This window comes from Periophthalmus magnuspinnatus, chromosome 4 (assembly GCF_009829125.3).
Source record: "Periophthalmus magnuspinnatus isolate fPerMag1 chromosome 4, fPerMag1.2.pri, whole genome shotgun sequence".
In the NCBI taxonomy this organism is placed as follows: Eukaryota; Metazoa; Chordata; class Actinopteri; order Gobiiformes; family Gobiidae; genus Periophthalmus; species Periophthalmus magnuspinnatus.
Genome location: NC_047129.1, coordinates 8,299,916 through 8,322,198, shown reverse-complemented (window position 1 = coordinate 8,322,198; position 22,283 = coordinate 8,299,916). Strand labels below are relative to the sequence as shown.

At 38.3% G+C, this 22,283-nt stretch overlaps 1 protein-coding gene across 1 annotated transcript in view; it reads left to right on the top strand.

Moving 5' to 3' along the window:
* Nucleotides 1-2,353: 2,353 nt before the first annotated feature.
* The window catches only part of LOC117369471 (discoidin domain-containing receptor 2-like), a 25,560-nt gene continuing 5,630 nt past the window's right edge, over nt 2,354-22,283 (top strand). Inside the window, 4 exon segments of the mRNA XM_055221352.1 lie at nt 2,354-2,514; nt 15,273-15,374; nt 19,901-20,003; nt 21,752-21,983. Coding sequence (XP_055077327.1) covers nt 15,299-15,374; nt 19,901-20,003; nt 21,752-21,983 — 411 coding nt within the window. The 5' untranslated portion in view covers nt 2,354-2,514; nt 15,273-15,298.

The following is a 22,283-nucleotide window of genomic DNA, read 5'->3' as shown; positions in this document are numbered from 1 at the left end:
CTCATGGAGAGCAGTGAGTTTCTGTAGTTTTCGTGGGTTGTGGGCCTGGTGCAGTTTTTCATACCTGAGACTCTCTCCTGGATGTCTGCTACTGTGATGGTGACTGGATTCTGCCCTGCCACTGACCGTACAGTTTTGTTTGTGTTGCGAACAGATGACTTCATTATCTCATGTGTACTTCTTTAAGCGGCTGACTGAGGCGAGCCTTTGTCTGGCAGTTATCTGGTTGGCCTCTTGGGCCTCTGACAGTTGGCTCATTTCTCTCCGTGCTGCCTTGATTTTAGCTTGATTACCTGTGAAGATAGGGATTGCTCTCAATGCTGCATTCACATCTTCTGGGAGACTTTACTTATGCCAGTTATTTTTTGTAACTGGCGTTAGGTTTGCCTCATGTTCATTTGGGCCATGATCTTTTCTTTCAAGTCAGTCGCTGCCTCGCTCAGTGTGATATTTATTGGGGCTTCATACCCAATCTCTGGTTGTTTGAGTCGCATTCATCATTGTATGAGGTAGGCAGTAGCGCAAAGGGTCTTGCCTAAGGACCTGCAGCCTGTAATTGCTCATTGCGCCCTAGGGGGATTCGAACCCGTGTCCCCCATGTGAAAATCTTACTAGTTGAGCTAAATAGTTGCTATATACACTGTCCAATTTTTGTGGTAAATAATAATTATATATATATAAAAAAAAAACAATCTTTCACAAATGTTGTCGGATTTGAATGGACCCAGTAGAGCACAAACGCACATTTTTGAGCTGGACGGCAAATTGAGGTTGTATCTTTTAAGATATACCACTGTACTAGGGGTATAGTGGTGCTGTTGGGAAAATTAAAGAACTTTAACCATGTTTAACTATGTTATAGTTTCCCTTCACCATTTACTCACCTGAAGTTATATTTGGCGTGATTTGCACATGTTTGAGCAATATTTTCTTGCTTATTTTCAAGACGCCACGTTGCTGATGAATGCTGTTTTCACTGTCACAGACATACACCCATTGCTCCCTACTTACGTACTTACGTATTAAAAACTCCAAATTATGGCATAATGATCCACAGGTGTCATAGATTATAGCTCTATAGCAGACAAAAGCAAAACATGTTTTCTTTAAAATATATTATTAAATAAGAAGGGGAAGAATTTAAATTTTCATCATGGGCACATAAAACTAATCAGGTACATAGAGCATCTCGAGACAGAAGTTAAAAAAAAAGTTTATTATGGCCTGACCTTAAACCACCTCTGGTGTCAGCCATGTTGTTTCAAACTTGAGACGTCCAAAATCTTGTTTTTTTACTTTAACAAATTTGTCCTAGAGTATTCATTTGACAGACTCCAAACTGAGACAGTATCATCAGGACATATCTGGGATCTAAAGTTGTTAAAAGAATTTAGATAAGTCTCAAGGTGTGGTCAGAACGAGGACTTAACAAAGTGGCCATTTTGAGAGCTTAAAAATCCCTGAAAATTTTGCCAAAATGGTCGAATCTGGATGATCCAAAGTAATTTGTGTATTTTTCACATAATGATATTTAAATTGAACTTCTATCTTTTTATCCAGAATAGAGGAAGAAAAGCCTAGATCTTAAAGCTACAATGTTTAATTACCGGTAGATTTACCAACCCACCACTGTTGTATTTTCACATATCACCACCAGATTCTATGTTACTCCTTGTCTCTCTAGAGATGTTATTGCTTTGAAATTTAGAAGTTTCATCCCATACTGTGGAACAGTCAAGGGAAAGACCAGAAGTTGGTGAATCTTCCACAAGAAAAGTTTCATAGATGGTGCATCTTTTAACTTAACATATACCTTCTTCTACTTATTTAGTAAAGTAAGTAGGCTGTGTATTCAGAAAGTATATCTGATTGTAAATTACTTGCAAGTATGTAGTCACTTCCCTTACATAGCCTATGTAGACATAAGATCCAAGATGGTAACTCTAAACTCCGACTTAGTCCATATTGCCAACTTTGTAGTTTAACCTGATCCTGAGGTTTTTGAAAAGATAATAGCACAGTGTTAGTCAGATCTGCAGTTGCTTCAGTGAAAGACTCTTTTGAGGAGGAAAAAAAGATTTGGTGATGGAGAGGACTGATTCGACTTTAATTGAAACCGTATGTGTGGCATGTGGAACTCTGGGACTTTGGCCCAGGTCCAAGAATCCTCAGAATGTGCAGGTTTCTCTCCCTTTCTTGCTCTTTACCTCTTTCTCTCCCTCTGACTCCCCCTTCTCTCTCTCTCTCTCTCTCTCTCTCTCTCTCTCTCTCTCTCTCTCTCTCTCTCTCTCTCTCTCTCTCTCTCTCTCTCTTTCTACGAGTCTCTCTTTTTTTTCCTCTGTGCAGGGGCGTGTTACATCAGCCCACAGAGTTCTGGAGAAAGCAGCTGACAGACCGTTGGATTCAAAGCAAAGGGCTCGGATCTGGACGTCCTGCTTCTACGCTCCCACTGGAAATATCTGAACTAACTCTGCTATCTTTGGACAAATGGTCTAAAAGGGAAGAATCATTCAAGTAAGTCTGTCCTTTTGATACAACTACTACTTTCATTGACTCTAAAACAGTGTAAAAGCTGAAGTTGAACGTATGGATATTTAAACCAAGCTCATTGTACAATCATCTAAACTATGTCCTTTTCATAGTTTATTTGCACATTGCAGACCTATACATTTATTCACAACTCTATGCACTAAAAGGGGTAAAACAGATGTGGTGGTTATACATACAAATATACAATGTAACTAACATTGTACTAACTGGTATGCCAGTTCTAAATTATTCACAGAATCCAATTCAAATCTTTTCATTACTACATCAAGGTTATTAAAGACAAGCCATACAGTTTGTATTATACTGGATGACAGCCTTTTTTCTTTTCAGTTTTGTTCATAGACTTCAAATTATTATATAGGCAATTTGCATTTGTTGCAGTTTCTTGTGTAATGTGGGTTATGAGTTGCTCCAAACATCAACCACAAACCAATATCTTCCCAAGTGCAGTTCTCTATTTGTTGTGTGTTTACCAAAGAAAACACACTTTTTGTTGTATAACCCTTCTTCCAGTGCATTTGGCCGACACAGTTTACACCAGCTTTGTTGTGGCACTGGAGCTCTATGTCTAGTTGGAAAAAAAGGTTAAACTGTGGAAATATACTCTGTTTCTTTTGTGGTTGATATTTTCCATTTTGAAACCTCTGTGTCTGTTGCTGTGTGCTGTTATTGGTCAGTGATGAAGTCTTATGGAGGTGTTACGCAGGTGTCCATGTGTGGTATGTGGGGGAGACATGGCTACACAAAGCCCCCCTTTAAGCCTAAACTCCAGCTATTTGAATCAGTCTGTTCAGTGGAGTTATCTTGGGAGTTAATCATCAGTTTAAATTAGCTCAGAGTCAGGCTTCAGCTGGAAGGGTCTGACGCCGTATTTGTTTCAGCTATGTGTTCGTGAGAGTTTTGGACTGGTAGTGAGTTAGGTGGAAGAGGATTTGATCTATGACCACAAGGTTGCAGATTAAAATCCCACAATAGTTATAAGCTCTTGTGTCCATAAGCAAGACTCTTTTCCCAGTTTGCCCAAATATTAATGAGTGGATTAATGAATTAATTTTATAATATATAATACACCTTTAAATAACAAAGCCAGCTACTATCAAAATAATTTTTAATAATGCTGTTACCACATCAAGAACGTATCTTTCTTATTGAGAATGATCTAATGTTCCCTGAACCTATTTCATGCAATATTAACAAACCCCAAACAACCAACCAAGAACAGTTTGAAGCTAGCATTATGGCTGATAGTGTATGGTTTATTATTGCCTAATAGCAGACTAATTGCCCTTGATGAAGATGTGTGAAATAAGTAAGGTCTTTGTCAGAGTGTTTAAATGCATCTCTCCTTATACAATTTTTATACAGTTTGAAAATAGAAAAAGTGGATATTTTACCCCTCACTGCACTGCTTGTTATAATTTGTGTGCCCAAAATGAGTAAAACGTATGGGCACAAGGATTTGGTAAATTAAAAATTTCATAATTTAAGAAAATCTCTTTGTGTTTAGCTCAGAGTTGACACCTTTTGTTGTTCTTCTAACTGTGTTGCTGCTTTTGTATGTGACGTTTGGTTGCTCTGCTATGAAAGTTCTATCGGTCAGTTACTGGTCTGATTTGGAGACTGGCTCTAGTGAGCTGAGACTGCTGTTGTTTTGCTCTTGTTTTGTAATGGGTTACGGCCTACAGTAGACCTTGTGCTCAGAAAATAAACAACCAGAATTTGGTGTGTTGTCTTATACCAGAACACTATAGTACATATACCTTCAATCAGGAGATTAGTTATTACATTGAGACACACTTATTTACACTTATTACACTGACATTTAGAAGTGTGAGGATCTATTTTCTTACCCTTTGGAGATTTACCTTTTTAGCTGGTCTTTGTATTCTGGTTTTTAATCATCTTCTAATTTTGTACATCAATACCTTTCTCTGTTCATAACACTGACAATAACCTGTCCTAGACTCCAGCACAGTCCCAGTGGTGAGTGGCTTTTCAAGTGCAGCCACATTAGCAGCTGTTGTCATCTCCTCCACATGTCGTTTCAATTAGCGGTTGTTAGCCCAGAGGCTCAGAGATGAATGACATACTCACATACATGGGGTAATCATATAGAGAGGCCTATAATTTCACCGCATTGAAAACGCAGTCAGGGCTTTACTTACTCGTGCGATGATTGGTGAAGTTTGCAAATCAATGCTTCGAGCTACAGTAAAACCAGCAGGGCATGGAGCAAGTCGGGGTGCATGCTGTAATTTGGTATAAATAGTGCAATTTCAGAGAATATCAGGTTTTAAATACCGCTGTGTTGACTTTGCATCCCACACATGCTTGACCTCTGACCTTGCCCAAACCAGAATCTCTCATCACTCGCTATTTAGAAGAGATTTAGTTACATGTCGCTACAGACAAACTGCTTTAGTATAGCGCACTTTTAATTATTTTGCTCTATTTAGTTGGACAACCTCATCTGATGCTTGCAATGAAATACTAAAATTATTTGATAAAAGTAGCAAAATATACGTCCAGCAATCAGAAGAGAGACTTGAAGTTTCATGTATTTGAACAAGTTATATAAAATAGTACCATATTCACAATTAAAACTGAGTTGAAACAAAATAGAAGGCTAGGTCAAATTGTAGAAGCCCAACCTGGCAATTCATCATAGTGTTCATAGTGTTACTGTGTCCTTGAGCAAGATAGCTCAAGACAAAGGGTTATGAGTGATTGTAAGCACAAAATGAATGCCAAGGAGACTTTAAACAAGAAAAAACTGTGTGCATTTAAAGGAGCCTTAAAGTCTTCTGATTCAACAAAGTGATTATTCATTCAAAAGAGGCATCTGAGTCATTTTTATGAACAAATGTTGCTTTAAGGTTTGGTCCAATTCCCAGTTCGAACCAGTCATTTTTGTCATTTTACAACATCAAAATTGTGCAAAAAAGTTTAAACCAAAAAACACACTTAAACTTAGACACTCAAAGTCTCAGACCGTCTGTGTTTGTTCATGTGGCGTGTGCTTCTCTGGTCAGCTGCAGTCGTTTACATGTGGCCGTCTCTCTCCTCTCATTCATTTCTTTCATTATCTCCTTCTGCAGTGCGCCTCCATGCAGTGTTTTTAAATTACAGGGACAAATGAAGCATCAAACGGACCACATGACGCAGACGAGGGTACAGCCTTCGCAATGAGTGAGTTGTCAGAGCTGATGTATTACTCTGTGGACAACATTTGGACCATTCTGTGCAGTTCGCGAAACTAGAACAAGAAATCAGCCAATTTGGCTACTTCATGGCAGTGTAGCATTTAGCATCATGTTTACCAGTAAGTCCAGGAGGCTATAAACTCTACATGACTTATGTTGAAAGTAAGCCAACACTAATACAGTTTGTCACATAACGGCACTGAATGTAAAACCTTTTTCTTAAGCCTAATCTTCCATTATCCCTACTTCTAGCACTTAATATAGTTACTATTTCTTAATTCATTACAGCTTAGAAAATATTACAAATGGAAACATTATAAGTTGTTATCCTACGTTCTCCTAAAAAAGCTTTTTAAAATATGTTGTACGAATACAAAACACAGTAAGCACTGAAGCTCTGAAGCTCTGAAGCTTAGCTCTCCTCAAAAAGTTTAAATGAATAGCTGATTTCTCAGTTTGACTTTTATTATTAATATATTAAAAACATATTACATTCCTCTTTATAGTATTTCCCCCATTTTGTGTTTCCCCCATTTGCTTTTGTGATAAGTTCAAGTGTTTGCTTTGGTTGAAAGAAAGGTCTCCTCTCTTCTGTGCTCTGGATGGACCTCAGCTTTAACAGGGGAAGTAGAAAGAAAAGAGCACAAGTATTTTGGCCGTAGATTCTGTTTTTCCGTCCTGACAGTGTAGCTGTGCACTTCAGCGCCTGCAAATTCAATCAAAATGGATTTCCAGTAAAGATTTGGGCCTTCTCTCCTTACATAACCAACATGGCCTTGTCATTGCACCTTATTCTAAAAAGTATTTTGGTGAAAGATTGAAATCAGTCCGGTGAGTATTTACAGGTGTGCTTAATCCCATTGGGTCGCACCTTTTGTCCTGTGGGGTGTTGGGGTCAGAGCTGGCAGCTTTATGAGCCCGGTACACTGCAGGTTCACAGGTCATGCCCTGCTACACTAATGCCTTCCAGATGGATCCACTGGCTAATTGTTACCTTTGCATTACTTTGTGATTTACTGGTAATTCACTGATAACACCAAGAAGCACCACACCCATGGGGCCACTGCCACATTTCCATCAAAATAGAACTCAGTAATTGAACTTTTTGTCCTTAAAGTTGGAATATATACACGTACATACATACATGCATACATACATACATACATACATACATACATACATACATACATACACCCCCCCCCACCCCCCCCCCCTCCCCCCCCACACACACATACATACATACATACATACATACATACATACATACATACATACATACATACATACATACATACATACATACATACATACATACATACATACATACATACAAAAAAATGATACCTACATATGTCCATTTAAAACATTAAAGATAGGTGCAGGTGTGATTATAAATGTATACCACTGGATTATTAAAGTATCTCCATAATCTAGTACATAAAGGCTGCTTATATTCAAAGATGGTCGACTGGTCATAAGGGAAGCATGACAATTAAATTGCATCAGTTATTCACTCACCACACTTGGTGATATATCAGTTCTAATAAAGGGATGTCTGAAATTGTAAGCCCTTGTTCATAATAGTTCAGTGGTTATAATGTTATGGCCCATCTGTTTAAGTGAGAAGATCTGTATGAGGTGCCATAAAGCAAACCATAACTTACAGTCCAAACCTTTGATAAATGTCTGTACCATAGTTCATACACACTTATACTATTCAAACAATATAACTTAATTTGACCGTTCCTTAAAGTTTCATGTTGCATTCAAATCAATCTTTTTGAGTCCTATAGAGTAGCCCTGTATCATTACATGTGCTCTGTGGTCAACAGTATGCTACACATGTGCAGACATGTCTCTCTAGGTGTCCTTCTCTCCTTTCTGTACAATAGAGCATTTTGTTGACTTGTGTTTGGGCCAAGAACATTGTAATAACACACTGTACTGTTTTGAATGTTTACAATGTGTTCCCACCTGGCTCTTATTGTGAAAATGTGATTTAAATTTCACACATCCCATAAAAATGAGAAAAAAAGACTGAATGCTTTGTTACGGTCTAAAGGGAGAAACAGGAGGATATAATAGGAAGCACATGCAGTGGGTTCTGCAGTGTACCGTGTGGAGGTGGTGCAGTAATCATGTAGCAGTGCTCTCAAAATCTCTAAACAGGCTCAAGTATCGGTTTGGCCTTGGCATGTCTGGGGTCACTATACATACAAATATATAGTCAAATGCAATGAGCCATATTGGACACTGATTTTAGGGTAAATCATAACAACTTTTACATGTTTTAATGAAGACAAAGTTGAGCCAGTATTTCAATTTTCACATACATACAAGTTGTGAGAAGGAGAAGCTCAGAGTAGAGACGCCTTCCCTACACACTTAGAGAAGCCAGTTTAGGTGGTTCAGTTTGTATTTGTCTACAATTTTTTGAGTTGTTTACAGTTTCAGTGTAGTTAGCTCCTCCATTCAGATAGATATAAGGCTGTGTCTACCTGCAATCTAACCAGAAGTGAAGAAGCGTCTTGAATGAGCAGCAAACTGTCAGCTACAACCTTTTGTCCAGTTGACAGATGTAACTTTGATCTTTGTTATGGGTCAGACCTGGATCACTGAGAGATTACACAGACATATGTGGTCTTTACATTCCAACAAAACATATTCAACATTAAGGGGTTTAGTTTTTTTGCCAACATGTTAAAAACCCAAACCTCATAACAGCATTCTCATAAAAAAACAAACTTGGCTGGAAACAGACCCGGCCAAACCTGTGTTGATTTAACTAATGTTTCCCTCTGCACCCTCTGGAAAAAACACTCAAGTCAAACTAAAGAAACGTAGTCACGCTTAAACAAATATGAGACATATATCGGACGTTTTATAATAAAGCAAAAGCAAATTTTGTTAATTTTGGTGATCCTTGCACAGTGTATGGGCCCAATGCCTCTGTGGTGAGAGAGAAAGTGTAGCTTAGGTTTCTATGGTGATCCTGAGGGGAGTGTGTCCTTCACCACTTCCTGTACTTCACTGGGACGTGATATTTAGGGGAACGGACAACCCCAGAGTCGATAGAGACCCCTTTCAATCCCCCTCCACTCAGGGCTGACACAATAAACAACTTTCTGCTTGTCCAAAGAGACTATTATACGATTGATGTGCATTTCAGCACAACTCATTTATCTGGACTGGGGCCTGGCACTACAGCCTTTTACACAGACACAGCCAGATGGATTTCACCTTATGCTATATTATTCCATTTTGTATTGTTTTATGCCTGCTTTTCCATGACTTTTCACTTATAAAGGATAGACATTGCCAAGTGGTGTTTTAGTCATGTGTCTAGCAAAAAGCTATAGTCATATAATCATTTGTTATGATTAGAGGGAACATGTCTTATAATTGCACTATGATCATAAATGTCTCTTCTTATTGTTCTTATTATTTCAGTAAACTGATGGAAGCAAATTGAAAAGTCTTGAACCGTACATTTCTTCAACTTCCCCCCTGTGTGCAGTGTATCTTAAAGTCTGGAGCAGAGCAGAGCACCAGTGGAAACTCAAACACCTTTATTATGTCTCTTGTCATTTACTGAAACATTCTGTTCCTTTTTGATGCCTCTCCTCTCCATTTTGTCCCGTAGATGTCTTACCCAGAGCATAGAATATTTCAGTTGCTTTGTACATAAAGTGTGCTTGTTTTTGGTTCGTATTTGCAAAGTTTTTATAAGAGTCAGTGGACCCGGGGCTGGTTTATTTTCATGAATGTTGGACTGGAGTGTCTTGTGTTTTGATATGAACAGTTGGGGAGATGAGGATCAGAGTCTGTTTTGACAAAATACGAGCACACATGGATATCTGGAATGATAATCTGAAATCAGTGGCCCATAGTGGAAATGGACCCCGGCTGAACCTCTGAATGGGAATGTTTGTCTTTTGCAATTGTGGTCTTTTCTCATAATTTTTATATGGATGGAAGTAAAGACAAATAATACACTGAAAGATATTAAGGCACAGAAATGTTTTATAAATATAACTTTGAAGTTGGTGACTGACCAGACACTCATTATTTGGGCACATGCCTGGGCTATATATATGCTATTCAAAAGTATAAATTCATTTTACTCTACTTCTTAGACTACTAAAACAGTACAACATTTATATAGCCGTGTTTTCCAACCCAGCATCAATATATTCACCGTGAATTCATGTAATATGCTGTGGTTTTGTTTATTGCATCGATTAAAAGCAGTATTTTCCCTGTGAGTGAATGAGTGAACTAATTTGTGAGTACTGATTTTCACCAGATCAAATGCTTAATAGTTGACCTTAAGCATTCGCTGCACAGGGACCTACAGCAGCAGTGACATTTTGACCCAATTAATGCCGTGAATGTGATGGTGCTCTTTTTCCCATCTTCTTCAAAACGAGGTGACGTGTGTTTGTGCCGTTGTCATGGTAACAGGAGGACAGACCTGACATCAGAGGAGCTGAAGTTCAAACCAAACATGGCTCATTTCTGCATAATTTGGTTAATTAACTGAAAAAAGTAATGGAATCTCAGGAGGAAAAGCTCTGCCAATGTCCTGACCTTAGGTAACTTTAGAAATCTTGGACAGTTAATAACCAGGCCAGCCACCTACCAAGAATTGTATACTTTGGACGTAATTGCTCTCATTATTTTTTAGGAAAATGGTCTATAGTTAGATTAGCCAAAACAATATAGAAACGTAAGAGAAAACTTTGGAAGAACCCCATACTGCAGAATCATGGCCGGTAGTGACATTAACTATATTGACCTAAGAATTCAGCTAAATTCACCATTGGCTTTACTGTTGTGCAAAGTGAGAATTTGTTTGGGGTGTGACTGACAACAGAATCTCAACAATGTCCATCAAAACTAGATCAACCACAGCAACCATTTGGTCCCTTACTGGTCCCTTGGGGCTGTGGATCTTTCATCTTTTCCTAACACACAAACCAGACTTCTTTAAAAAGTATTTAATTTCACAAGTTAAAATTTAAAGTTTATTGGTCTGATTGTTCAGTCCACAATGATGAAATGAATTTGCTCCCTGACAAATCATTATGCAAAGAAAACAATATCATACACTTGTTCCACCCTGAAATCCAACTCTGTACTGTGCTATATTAAAAACAGGAAGAACCAAAACATTTAGGCTTCCTGCCCTGTAAGAGTCTTTTGAAGCCAATTTATCAGTCTGATTTTACACAAATACACTTTAGTCAATGGCAAACACATTTGTGCTTTATGAATACACACGCACTGTTTTATGTTTGTGTTTCATTAGCCTCAAAAGGGCAATGATTTATTAAATTAGCCTAAGAGGGAAGTGGCTGCAACTTGAAGCAACAGGAAAAGATTACAATTAAAGGCCAAAAAAGAAGCCTTCAGACAGGAGTCAAAGTTCAAAAGGGTAAACCAGTTAAGCCTTCATTGGGCAAGAGCTGGGGAAAGTATATGTTCTTGCTTAAGTAAAAGAAATATATAAATATATATACCGGCTAAATCCTTCAGTTTTGTGACTGACATACTTTCACAAACATTTCCAAAAAGTGGACACTTATGTACACACAAAAATGGGACAAATGCACACCAGAAGATACAATACAATTTATTTCCTTGTAAGAGTGTACCACTTTGACTATTATCTTAAGTGCTATTCCCAGCTAGTACTTTGATAATATGTACTACTACACTTGGACTACTTTGACAATCTAATCAATTTTACTTTGGTAGAACAGCAAATTTGCTTTGCTGCTCTTGATGTGGCTGTTTTATTTTTGAGGGGAATTTTTACATTTTCATTTGTCATAATAGTTTGAAACATGAATAATCACATCAGTACTTTTATTTTGGTTCTGAGACGAACTGATTTTGGGCAAAGGCTCAAACTCAACAGTGTAAGATTATTATTCATACAGAATATATGTGCATAATGGGAATCTGAACTTTGTAACTGTCAAGTAAAAATGATTGCATTGGTTTGGGTTGTATGGGATATGTTGTACTTTGAGAGCTAGACATTGGAAAATACTTGTGTACTTTCTTACATTTGATAAAATCTTTACCTGTTTACATTAGATGGTGTGGTTTCAAGTCACAACAGTGTATTTCTGTAATTGTAGTGTACATTTTAAAAGCGATACTTTCTTTACTTGTGTTATTTATTTCTGCAACAATTGTGTTTATTTCCTGACAGTTCCTTGTAATCAGTGCTATGTCAGTGTTACCTTCTCAAGCATACGCCTGATACCAATCCTCCTCTGGGCCTTTATTTTATCGGTGCTCAAATGTCTGTGTTGGTTTTGGCCGTTGATGAAGAGCAGGAAATGTCTGATGGTCCACGCAAACCAATGGGCTCTCAGTGAAATTCCCACAATGCTCTGGTGCAGTTTAGATTTACATTTTGATCTTGTGAGTTTGTTTAACCCTGCATCTGGCCAGGCCTTTTGGAAGAGCAGCAGTAATAGAAGAAGGACTACATGTTTGAGGGATTTTAGACATGCATAGCAATGAGACATCAAATTATTACCTAAAACTCTTTGACCTCGAGCAAAAACACACCAGAATACCATAGAAAAGTAAGATTATGACTGGAGGCCCTTTGCATTATTTGCTCTTTACACTTATACTCGTTGGTGAAAGTTATTTCAGTAGCCACAGTTGCCCTGGGGCTGATGCATTGAAATGCGACTGTCAATCAGCAAAAACTCTCTCCTATCACCAATCACTCATGCATCGCATTCTTACATAAACAAGGTGAGTGAAGTATCTTGCTCAAGGACAAAATGATCCAAGATCTATAAGTACATCAAGGACAAGGCCCCAACAGATGACGTGCTCAGCGAATGTCTCAGACAGTGGAGTACAGAGCAAGAGGAGCTGGAGGAACAATCATGGGAGGACAAGCCCCTGCACGGGATGTACCACCGGAACATCACTGAAGTGGCTGATATCAAGAAATTCTCCCAATAGCTTGAGAAAGTTGAACTGAAGGACAGCACAGAGGCACTCATCCTGGCTGCACAGGAGCAGGCCTTGAGCACCAGAGGGATAGAGGCCCAGATCTACCACACCAGACAAGACCCAAGATGTAGGCTGTGCAAAGAGGCCCCTGAGACAATCCAGCACATAACTGCAGGGTGTAAGATGCTGCAGGGAAAGCATACATGGAGAGGCATAACCAAGTGGCGGGCATAGTGTACAGAAACATCTGTGCAGAGTACGGACTGGAAACCCCGAGGTCAAGATGGGAAACACCTCCAAAGGTCGTGGAGAATGACTGAGCCAAGATCCTTTGGGACTTCCAGATACAGACTGACAGAATGGTGATGGACCAACCGGACATTGTTGTGGTGAATAAACAACAGAGCAAAGCCGTTGTGGTGGACATTGCAGTACCAAGTGATGAACATCAGGAAAAGGAACATAAAGGAAGTAGAAGAGAAACTAAAGGAGTACCAGGGGCTCAAAGAAGACCTGGAGAAGGTGAAGGCAGCAGTGGTGTCTGTGGTCATCGGAGCACTCTGAGCAGTGACCCCCAAACTGGACGAGTGGCTACTGCAGGTCCCAGGAAAAACATCAGACATTTCAGTCCAGAAAAGTGCAGTACTAGGAACAGCAAAGATACTGCACAGAATCCTCAAGCTCCCAGGCCTCTGGTAGAGGACCCCAGCTTGGAAAAAAAGGAAGGGACCACCTGTGGAGGGTGAGGATTTTTTGTATTTATATATACACAAGTTTACAGTTACATGTTAAAAATAGAATCCCCTTTTCATTTTATTACAACTTCTAATACTTTTTTATTATCTGAATGGGTGTGGGTTTGTTGCTTAAGCATTAACATTATCATGCAGCCTAGTTATGTAAGAAACTGCTGCCATGCTGCGCAGAACCCTGCTGTTTCACACAAAGATTTCAGTTCAAGTCAGTGAAGAACCACAAAGAGCTCAAACCAGGACATGTGAATGGACATATCCTTATTGTTGAGGCCTAATTACATGCCACATTGCATTGGTCAGCCTGGCCCAGCCTGTCAGTCTGTATTTAACGTTTCATATTAAAATCAAAAGCATTTTGTGTTGATGTTGGTCTCAGTGGTCCGTTTGAGGTGGTTTGTACTTGCCATGTCTATCCAACTGAAGTCATGTTTTTGTGTTTTTTTATCTCAGTTAATTTATGGATTTGTTCCTACAATCTCAGATGAAAGAACTCCAAATGTGTACACAAATAAATGTTACTAATACTAATAGATATCCTATTACACCCTGCTGTATGTCCCACGTCTATGTTTCTAAAGCATTATACATTACTCATACATGTGCTGGTACTACTATTATTACTACTGCAACTATACAAAATACCCACAAATTATTCTAATGCAATCTGTATAACTACCTACACTACTGCACTATAACCACTATTGGGACTTACAAGTAACAGCCTATAACGAGGCTAATATTACATGTAGCTGGCATATTACATGGTATAGTAAACTTCTCACAAGGCTAAAGTAAAAAAACAAAAAAACAACTTATATAAAAATGTCAGAAAATGTGAAAATATGTTTAAAAGTTGATAATTGAGTAAAAGACCTTAAACCTAGAAGCTAGACCTATGTTCTTACCTCCACTTTGTTATTAAAGTGTGATTTTTCACTTGTCAAATTGTTCCACATATTATTCAACAAGGCCATTTCCAACTGACCCATAAATCAGTGGAAATTCCATTGTTGAATGTAATTATTTCCTTTTATTGAGAGAAATAAAAGTGTGGTTTTAATTAAGCCCCATTTATTTGTCCTACAAGTGTTTGGTTCCCATGAATACCAGTGGGTAAACAATAAGACACAGAGCTAGGACATTTCTCTGTGGTTGTGGAGTGGACTCAGTTTCCCACAATGCATTAGTGGATGGTCAAGTCACAATGAATGTGAACATAAACTGTAGGGAGATATTTTGGAGAAACAACGTTGACTCTGTAGAAATTTCATGTTTGAGCACTTGAGTGGTATTGGCTGACCATCCAAAACCTCATGTACGTTTTGTATGGAGGAATTACTGCCAACTATATAGGTCTAAACTGGCATTGTTTCAGATATTAACAACATAAATGTGCTATCCACAGTCCCAAGGGGTTAGTAGCTAGTCAGTATCAGCTGGTTGAGCTATAGGTAAGTATCCTATTTCTGAATGTTTTTATTTTTTGGACAATTAGATTAGTACAAGTTTGACAAATGTGACAACAAGGTGCTCTTGATCAAAAGTACACAAGACTACCTTGCCTTGTACTTTCATACTTCAATTTCATACTTCAATTGGATGATAATGTATCTGTAGTTATTAGAAAATGCACATAGGTTAGGTTAATGTTCTGTTTTACATGTAACCGTGAGAATTGTATAGAGTTTCAGCCTATAGGCATGTATTGGCTGTGGCATGTGCTTTGAACCCCGTCTATCTGTTTGCATTAACTTGCTGTGTGTCCATGTTGCAGGTCAGAAGCAGGTCCATGTTTTGGGGATGAAGCTCCGGCGGGACATGCACTTCCTCCTCCTACTGAGCCTGCTGGGACCGGCCTCATCCCAGGTTAACCCAGGTCTGTGCCCCCTTCTTAACCCCTCTGTACCTCTATGTATGTGTATATTATGAAAGCTGTAAAATGCCCCGTACAGTCTTGGGTCATGCTGTATTTGGTGCAGTTGTGTTGTCCCGACTGGGTTAGGTCTTGGATAAGTGCCCCTCTGTGGTCTGCTCTCTCTGGTCTGGTCCTTTATTCTAGCATGGACCTCCAGTGAACATGTGGTTTGTGTGATGTCAATGAAAAGCAATTCTTTTTTCACAAAGTAAATAACATTTCAACAAAGTCAAATGAAACTAAATACAGACACAAATTTTGTTGCCATGGTAATAGTATGGTGCAATATGACTATAGTATAGTCATACTGCAATTGAATAACCTCAGCCTGACTAGGACTTTGTTTGTGAGCTATGATTGCTATTGCTATCCATTTCTGTAGCAAACCTTTCTTAATGGTCCTGTTCCTGTTTTGTTTTGTTGAGCCCATTTGTGTATTTGACCACTTATATGTATACGCCCTCATACTGATGCAGAGGATCTAGCTATCCCACTGGAGTCTGTGGCTAAAGCATACCAGACATTCTGACAGCAGGAAAGTCCATTCAGAATAACTGTCTCTCCCCTGTACTTGCGTATATCTCTCAGAGTGCTAGCCCACTCTCCACTCATAAGTCATGGAAAGAACAGTGTTTGTGCATCTGATAATAGTTAAAGTACCCTCGGTTCAGCTGGAGGTTTTATTTGAAATATATAAAGGATTTATTAACAAGTAGAAAATCACCTCCACTTTAACTGTGAATTTAAATCTGAACCTGTTGTTGTCTTAATATATAGAGGCATGAGGTAACTCTCCATTATTGTGCATGATGCTTCTGCAGCATCTGACTTTCTTTTTTTTTTTCACCAACTGGAAATATTCATGACTGAATTTAGGAGAGGGACGATTCCAACTTTCCCCTGTTTAAAATTCCCAAGCAATGAAGTTATCCCATCCCTGTCTATCCCATTTTACTCCTGAGTGGGCGAGTTTTATTTCTCTGAGGAGAGGGAAGGAAGCACCGTGGACGCTCAGTATTCTGTCATTTTTGTAAATTTTTTCTTTTTTACTGGGAAATTTCTGAGGTCTCCAAAGCAGGACTTTTTGAGCCAGGCTTTATTAGACAGAACAGCAGAGAGAGAGGGTGAAGAGTAGGTGCTTCATCCTAACCCCCTGAGAATAGTGCTGCACGTTTACCTTTGAATTTATAAAATTTAATTACATTTACTGACATATTTGTCAAACCACATACCGGTATCTCTTGCTTTAAAATTCTGACCACTTTCAAAACTAGCTTAATTTTATTTTGCATCCAAAAAAAAGTTGACACTCATGTTAAGCAGCTCTGGTGTGTGAGTAATCCAATGGCAGTTTGTGACATATGCAAACTTGGAGTGAGTGAATCTATGTGGACCTAGATGGACAGCAAACATTTGAACAAGACACTCTTTCAGAAAAACCTGTCTCTCCCTGCCACACAAGGCTGGTATTTTTCCACATTTTTTGTAGTGATATTTTTAGCCTTGTTTGTGGCCCTGTGCAGACCCTGGTGAGTGGGGGTGTTGCGGGATAGGGCCAGGAGGTCACCTCTGAGTGGGTCGGGTAGATAAATAAACACGGCAAAAACCAACATTTGAAGGAGCGGTGTGTATCCGGTGCCGCACAGAGTAACCAGTCTCTCCCTCTCCTTTAGGATGTGGTTAAACTCTGATAATGACTCTTATTTTCTTTCATTACGACCCAGGCCCTGCTCTGTGCTTTTCCCAGTGGGGATGATGTACTGTCTGTGGTCTTTATTACTGTATCTATTTGGCTCCACTTGATAGAAAACTTAACAACCCCAAACGACTCCCTTATAGCATTACTGTCTGCCGAATTTTGCATTTGTGGGTTTGGAAAAAAAAGCTGACACTGATTTTTGCTTATTTATCTGTTTACATGTGGAGTTCTTTAAATTGATAATGTTTTGGCACAAGGCTGTGTGTAAATAGTGGTTCTGTAACTGTCTTACACCATATTGTCTTTTGACAAAAGGTCTACTTAAGTCATGATTTTCATGCAAGAGCAGACAATTGTATTATGGGAAAAAGTCTATGCATTTCTATATAAATCACATATTGTCGATATGATGGCTTTATACAAAATTACCTTGCCAAACAAAGTTCTTTTTCCAAAAGAATTCAGCCCATTATAGAGTTTGTAGATTGTGTAGAACAGAGCGTCAGACATTTCTCTGTATTTCAGCTGAATATAAGTTATAGATGCATCTGTGTACCACCGTCTGTCCACAATACACCCTGTTAGCCAGTTACAGTTTGGTTATATGGTTGGATGACAGCTAATAGTAGGGAGAGTAATGTGGTGCATGTGGTTTATATGACACATGAGGAAGATGGAGCTGCACAAAAGAAAATAATGCTCATCAACCAAGTGTTCAATGATAAGAATAAACCAGTGCACTTTTTTTGGAACCCAATTTTTTCTCAGGTCACTGGTCCCTGCTCAGGACTTTTGGTATTTCCTCATCTAGACTGTTTGACAAATATTTGGAGGAGATGCAGAAATAGGAAGAGGGGATCAGAGGAGGAGAGAGACAGGACAGAGTGGGCCTATAACCTGAGCCATGCTGAGGCTGGCACAGTCTCAAAGAGTTTTCTGTCAGACAAGAGCCCAGTACAGTCTATGTACAATGTCTTTCATCTAAAGGCCTTTCATCAATTAAAAGCTAATGCTAAGATAATGTTAATTTCCTGTTCAGGATAGGATTCTCTTAGCCAAACACACTCACACACCCCTGCTGCATTCAGTCTTGTGCAAAATTTGTCATGCTTTTTAATCAACTCAAACATTTATTTAGTAATGAATGGGTGACTTTCAAACTTATTGCACAGACTTGCTTTTGTTATAAAATGTTCCATACAGGATAGTGTTTTTATTAGGACTAACATATAGAAGCAGAGAGATTATTATGCTCAACTTAGGTTCATGGTAATAACACTGGGCAATGTTTCATTGATATGGTTGTCTTGCCAATTATACCAATAATATAATTACACATAACTGAACAAAATAGTTTTCACATCGCCTGCTTCTGCAACCTGGCAATATAACTTTGAATTACATATTATTGCACCAAGTCTAATTCTCATTTACAAACCATTTCTTTAATTCCTTACTACAGTAGACCACACATGCACAGAAAGACAGAGAGCTAAATTTGGAGGAGGATTGACAGGAAGTAGACGGAATATTTCTTCTGTTCCCCACAATCTGGGGCGAAGACATGAAATGTTCTACAATTTTACCACATAGACCCACCATGACCATCTTCTATTGACACAAATGTACCCATGTATTTCAATACTTCAACCACAATTCAGTTTTGAGAGCACAGTTCCTGGGATCTGCGTGCCATCACACCAGACCATATGTGCAGTCCTATCCATCATGGTCTACCGGCGCTTTGACAGAAACCCCTCTGTCCGTGTTTGAAGCATTTGGCAAATATTTTTGTTTTGGTTTTAAGAAGTTGATTTTGGAGCGAAGAAGAAGAGGTGAGGCTGCATGGTGGGATAATCCATGTAAATACTAAATGGTAGAAAAATACAAGAATCCCCTGGACTAAAAATAAACAGTGTCAGATTGAAAATAATTTGGATGGCAGATGCGTTGGTAAGAGCTGGGAAGGAGTGGTCTGAAAAAATATTTTATACTTATCTGTCAAAGGGCCACAGTGGGATGTTTAAAGCAGTACGCATAGGGCTGTCCCAACCAGAACCACAAGACCATGTGTCCATGAGGGAAGGATTTTCAAGAAAGCTTTCACTATTGATAGAAAATTGTGAATACTTTATTCTCTCATTATAGTTTCTGTACTTGTTTTTAAAAGTAATTTTCTTGCACAAACTGAGTACAATTCAAGTTGATCCCATGTTTACTTATCTAGCTAATAGTAAAGTATATGTTTCATTGATATCTCAAAATCTTTGTTCATATTGAAAGTAGACTGAAGAATTCATAGTCAGATGTTTTTATTGAAGCTCCATGCAGCCCCCAGAGGGACTGATCCATCCTATCTTTTTTTTAAAGTTTACATAATTTTTTTTATTTAACCAAAATAGTGTTATAATATGAAATACTATATTTAGCATGTGTAAATTATTTATATATATATATATATATATATATATATATATATATATATATATATATATATATATATATATATATATATATATATATATATATATATATATATATATATATATATATATATATATATATATATATATATATATATGTGTGTGTGTGTGGGGGGGGTGTGTGGGTGTGTGTGTATATATATATATATATATATATATATATATATATATATATATATATATATATAGAGAGAGAGAGAGAGAGAGAGACAGAGAGAGAGAGACAGAGAGAGAGAGAGAGAGAGTATTTAATATGGCATGATCTCAAACCACTGTATTAAGTGTGGTTGTGTTACTCCCAGCAGGAGTGTGTCGGTACCCTCTGGGCATGTCAGGAGGACAGATCCAGGACGAGGACATCTCTGCTTCCAGTCAGTGGTCCGAGTCTACAGCGGCCCGATATGGACGGTAAAGACACATTCAGAAACGTACACATCAAACTCAATACTTTGGGATGAATGGCAATGGTAAATTATATTTTTTTTGATTGTTGCTTTTTGGTTCACCCGCTTTTCTCCAGAGAGAGATATTATTGCTTTTCCTGGAATGTCAGAATACCTCACCTGCTTCTGAATCATTGATATCGGAACATTTATAACCAGATCACATGTCTGCATAAGACTAAGAATTAGCAACAACCAAAACTGAGACTGGAAAGAGGCTTTTAGCTGTTCTGCTTTACAAAAATGGAATACACTCCAAGGAAAAGCAAAACTGGATACATTGGTGACACAATCGCAATTTAATAATCTGCTAACAAACTTTTATACACACATCTGCACCTGTTTTTAATGTTTTATATTGACTTGCATACTTGCTTGTTTTGTTTTTTCTGCTTGCATTATATTTTAAACAGGGTGTCCATCAAAAAAGAGCCCAAGTGCTCTCATTGGGTTCCCCTGTATGTTTGTATAGATAAATAAATCAATAAATGCATGAAATGTTCCACAGTATGGCTTTAAACTTATTTATCTACATGGAGACAAACAGGTGACCCCACAAGGCCAAGTTTAGAGTTCAGTTCAAGGTCAGGTCTGTGAAGAGGCAAGCCCGCTCACAATCACAATCAGATGCTTCTCAATGTATTTTTGTGCAACTAAAACTTGTGACTGAATATATGCAATAAAGACAGATTTTATACTATACTGTGAAACATTCAATGTGAAACTAAAACCACCAGAAAAATTACAAAATACATCTTTAATACTTACTTAATGTACTAGTAGAAGGTTGTGCACAATAATAATACATATGATATGTTCTATGTTTTCATTTTCTTGACATGTAGTAGGCTTCTTGCTCCCCCACTCAAGTTTGCCATGATGGTGTTTGTGGGCGTGAGGTGCAGGTGCCTGTTTATTTGCAGTAAACCGCAGTTGGAGTATCAGTTCTGGTGTGATTAGAGAGGTATGTGTGGAGCCTGGGTGGCCCTCACTAAAGACCAAGCAATGATGTAATATACGAGACCTGTACTTTGAGCCCGACCCACCTCCCCTCTGCCCCCTGCCAAAACCCAAACCCAAGTTAACACTTTCAGATGAATTTACGACATAGGTTTTTACTAGTGTTTTCATTATGGTCTGAAAGTCTACCACACTCCCTCCTTTTGTGATTCTCATAGGTGGAATGCAACTAGATACTTTTACCATTTTAAATCCACATGGTTTTACTTGAGTCATTTTGATATTGACATAACACATGAAAGGTGTTGGTATATTAGGATTCTTACCTAAAATAGCAACACCTTTTATGTGTCAAATTCAGTAGCGTGCTAAATTTACAACAACAAGGTCACAGGTAGAATCAAACTGTAGTTTTTGTAGCAGCAAATAGTATCAGTTACAGGTCTGATCTGTGGTGAGGCGACCATGCCCACAGTAACAAATGAATCAATATTTGACAAATAAAAACATCTGTAATTTAATTGAAGCAAATAAATAAGATTAATACCATACTGTGGATTTTTCCAGGCAAAGTGATAACATCTCCATAGAGACTAGTAAGTAGTGGACCCTCACCCAGAAACATTCTAGAGTAAACCTTTGAATAATAGACCCATAGTCATTGTTGTAGTAGTAGAATTAGACACGATGGTACTATGTAGTATTACTCATCCACACATTATATCCCCTCATCATAAATTTTCCCTTTCCCAGGCTGGACTTTGAGGAGGGTGATGGGGCGTGGTGTCCCGAGATCACTGTAGAACCAGATCATCTGAATGAGTTTCTTCAGATAGACCTGAGATCTCTGCACTTCATCACTCTGGTGGGCACCCAAGGGCGACACGCGGGTGGCATCGGCAACGAGTTCGCCCAAATGTACAAGATCAAGTACAGCCGTGATGGGAGCAGGTGGATCTCCTGGAGGAACAGACAGGGCAAGCAGGTGTGTAATTTTAGTATACCAAAATATTCAACAAAGTATTTTTATTTGACTTTTGCAATATATTTAGCAAAATAATGTATCAACAGTTGAAAAGTAGAACATGTGGTAGACAAAATGGTCCCTATTATTGAATGATTGAAAAGTATTAATCTACAACCAACTAATGTTTTCCCCAAAAATTTCAAAGTGTGTTCTTTGGCAATACTTAACTTCTTTTGCTACTGAAGTCATAATATGTGGCTGGTTGCAACAGGATGGACATTTGGACATTTGGACATTTTGGGTATTTGAATCTGCTCA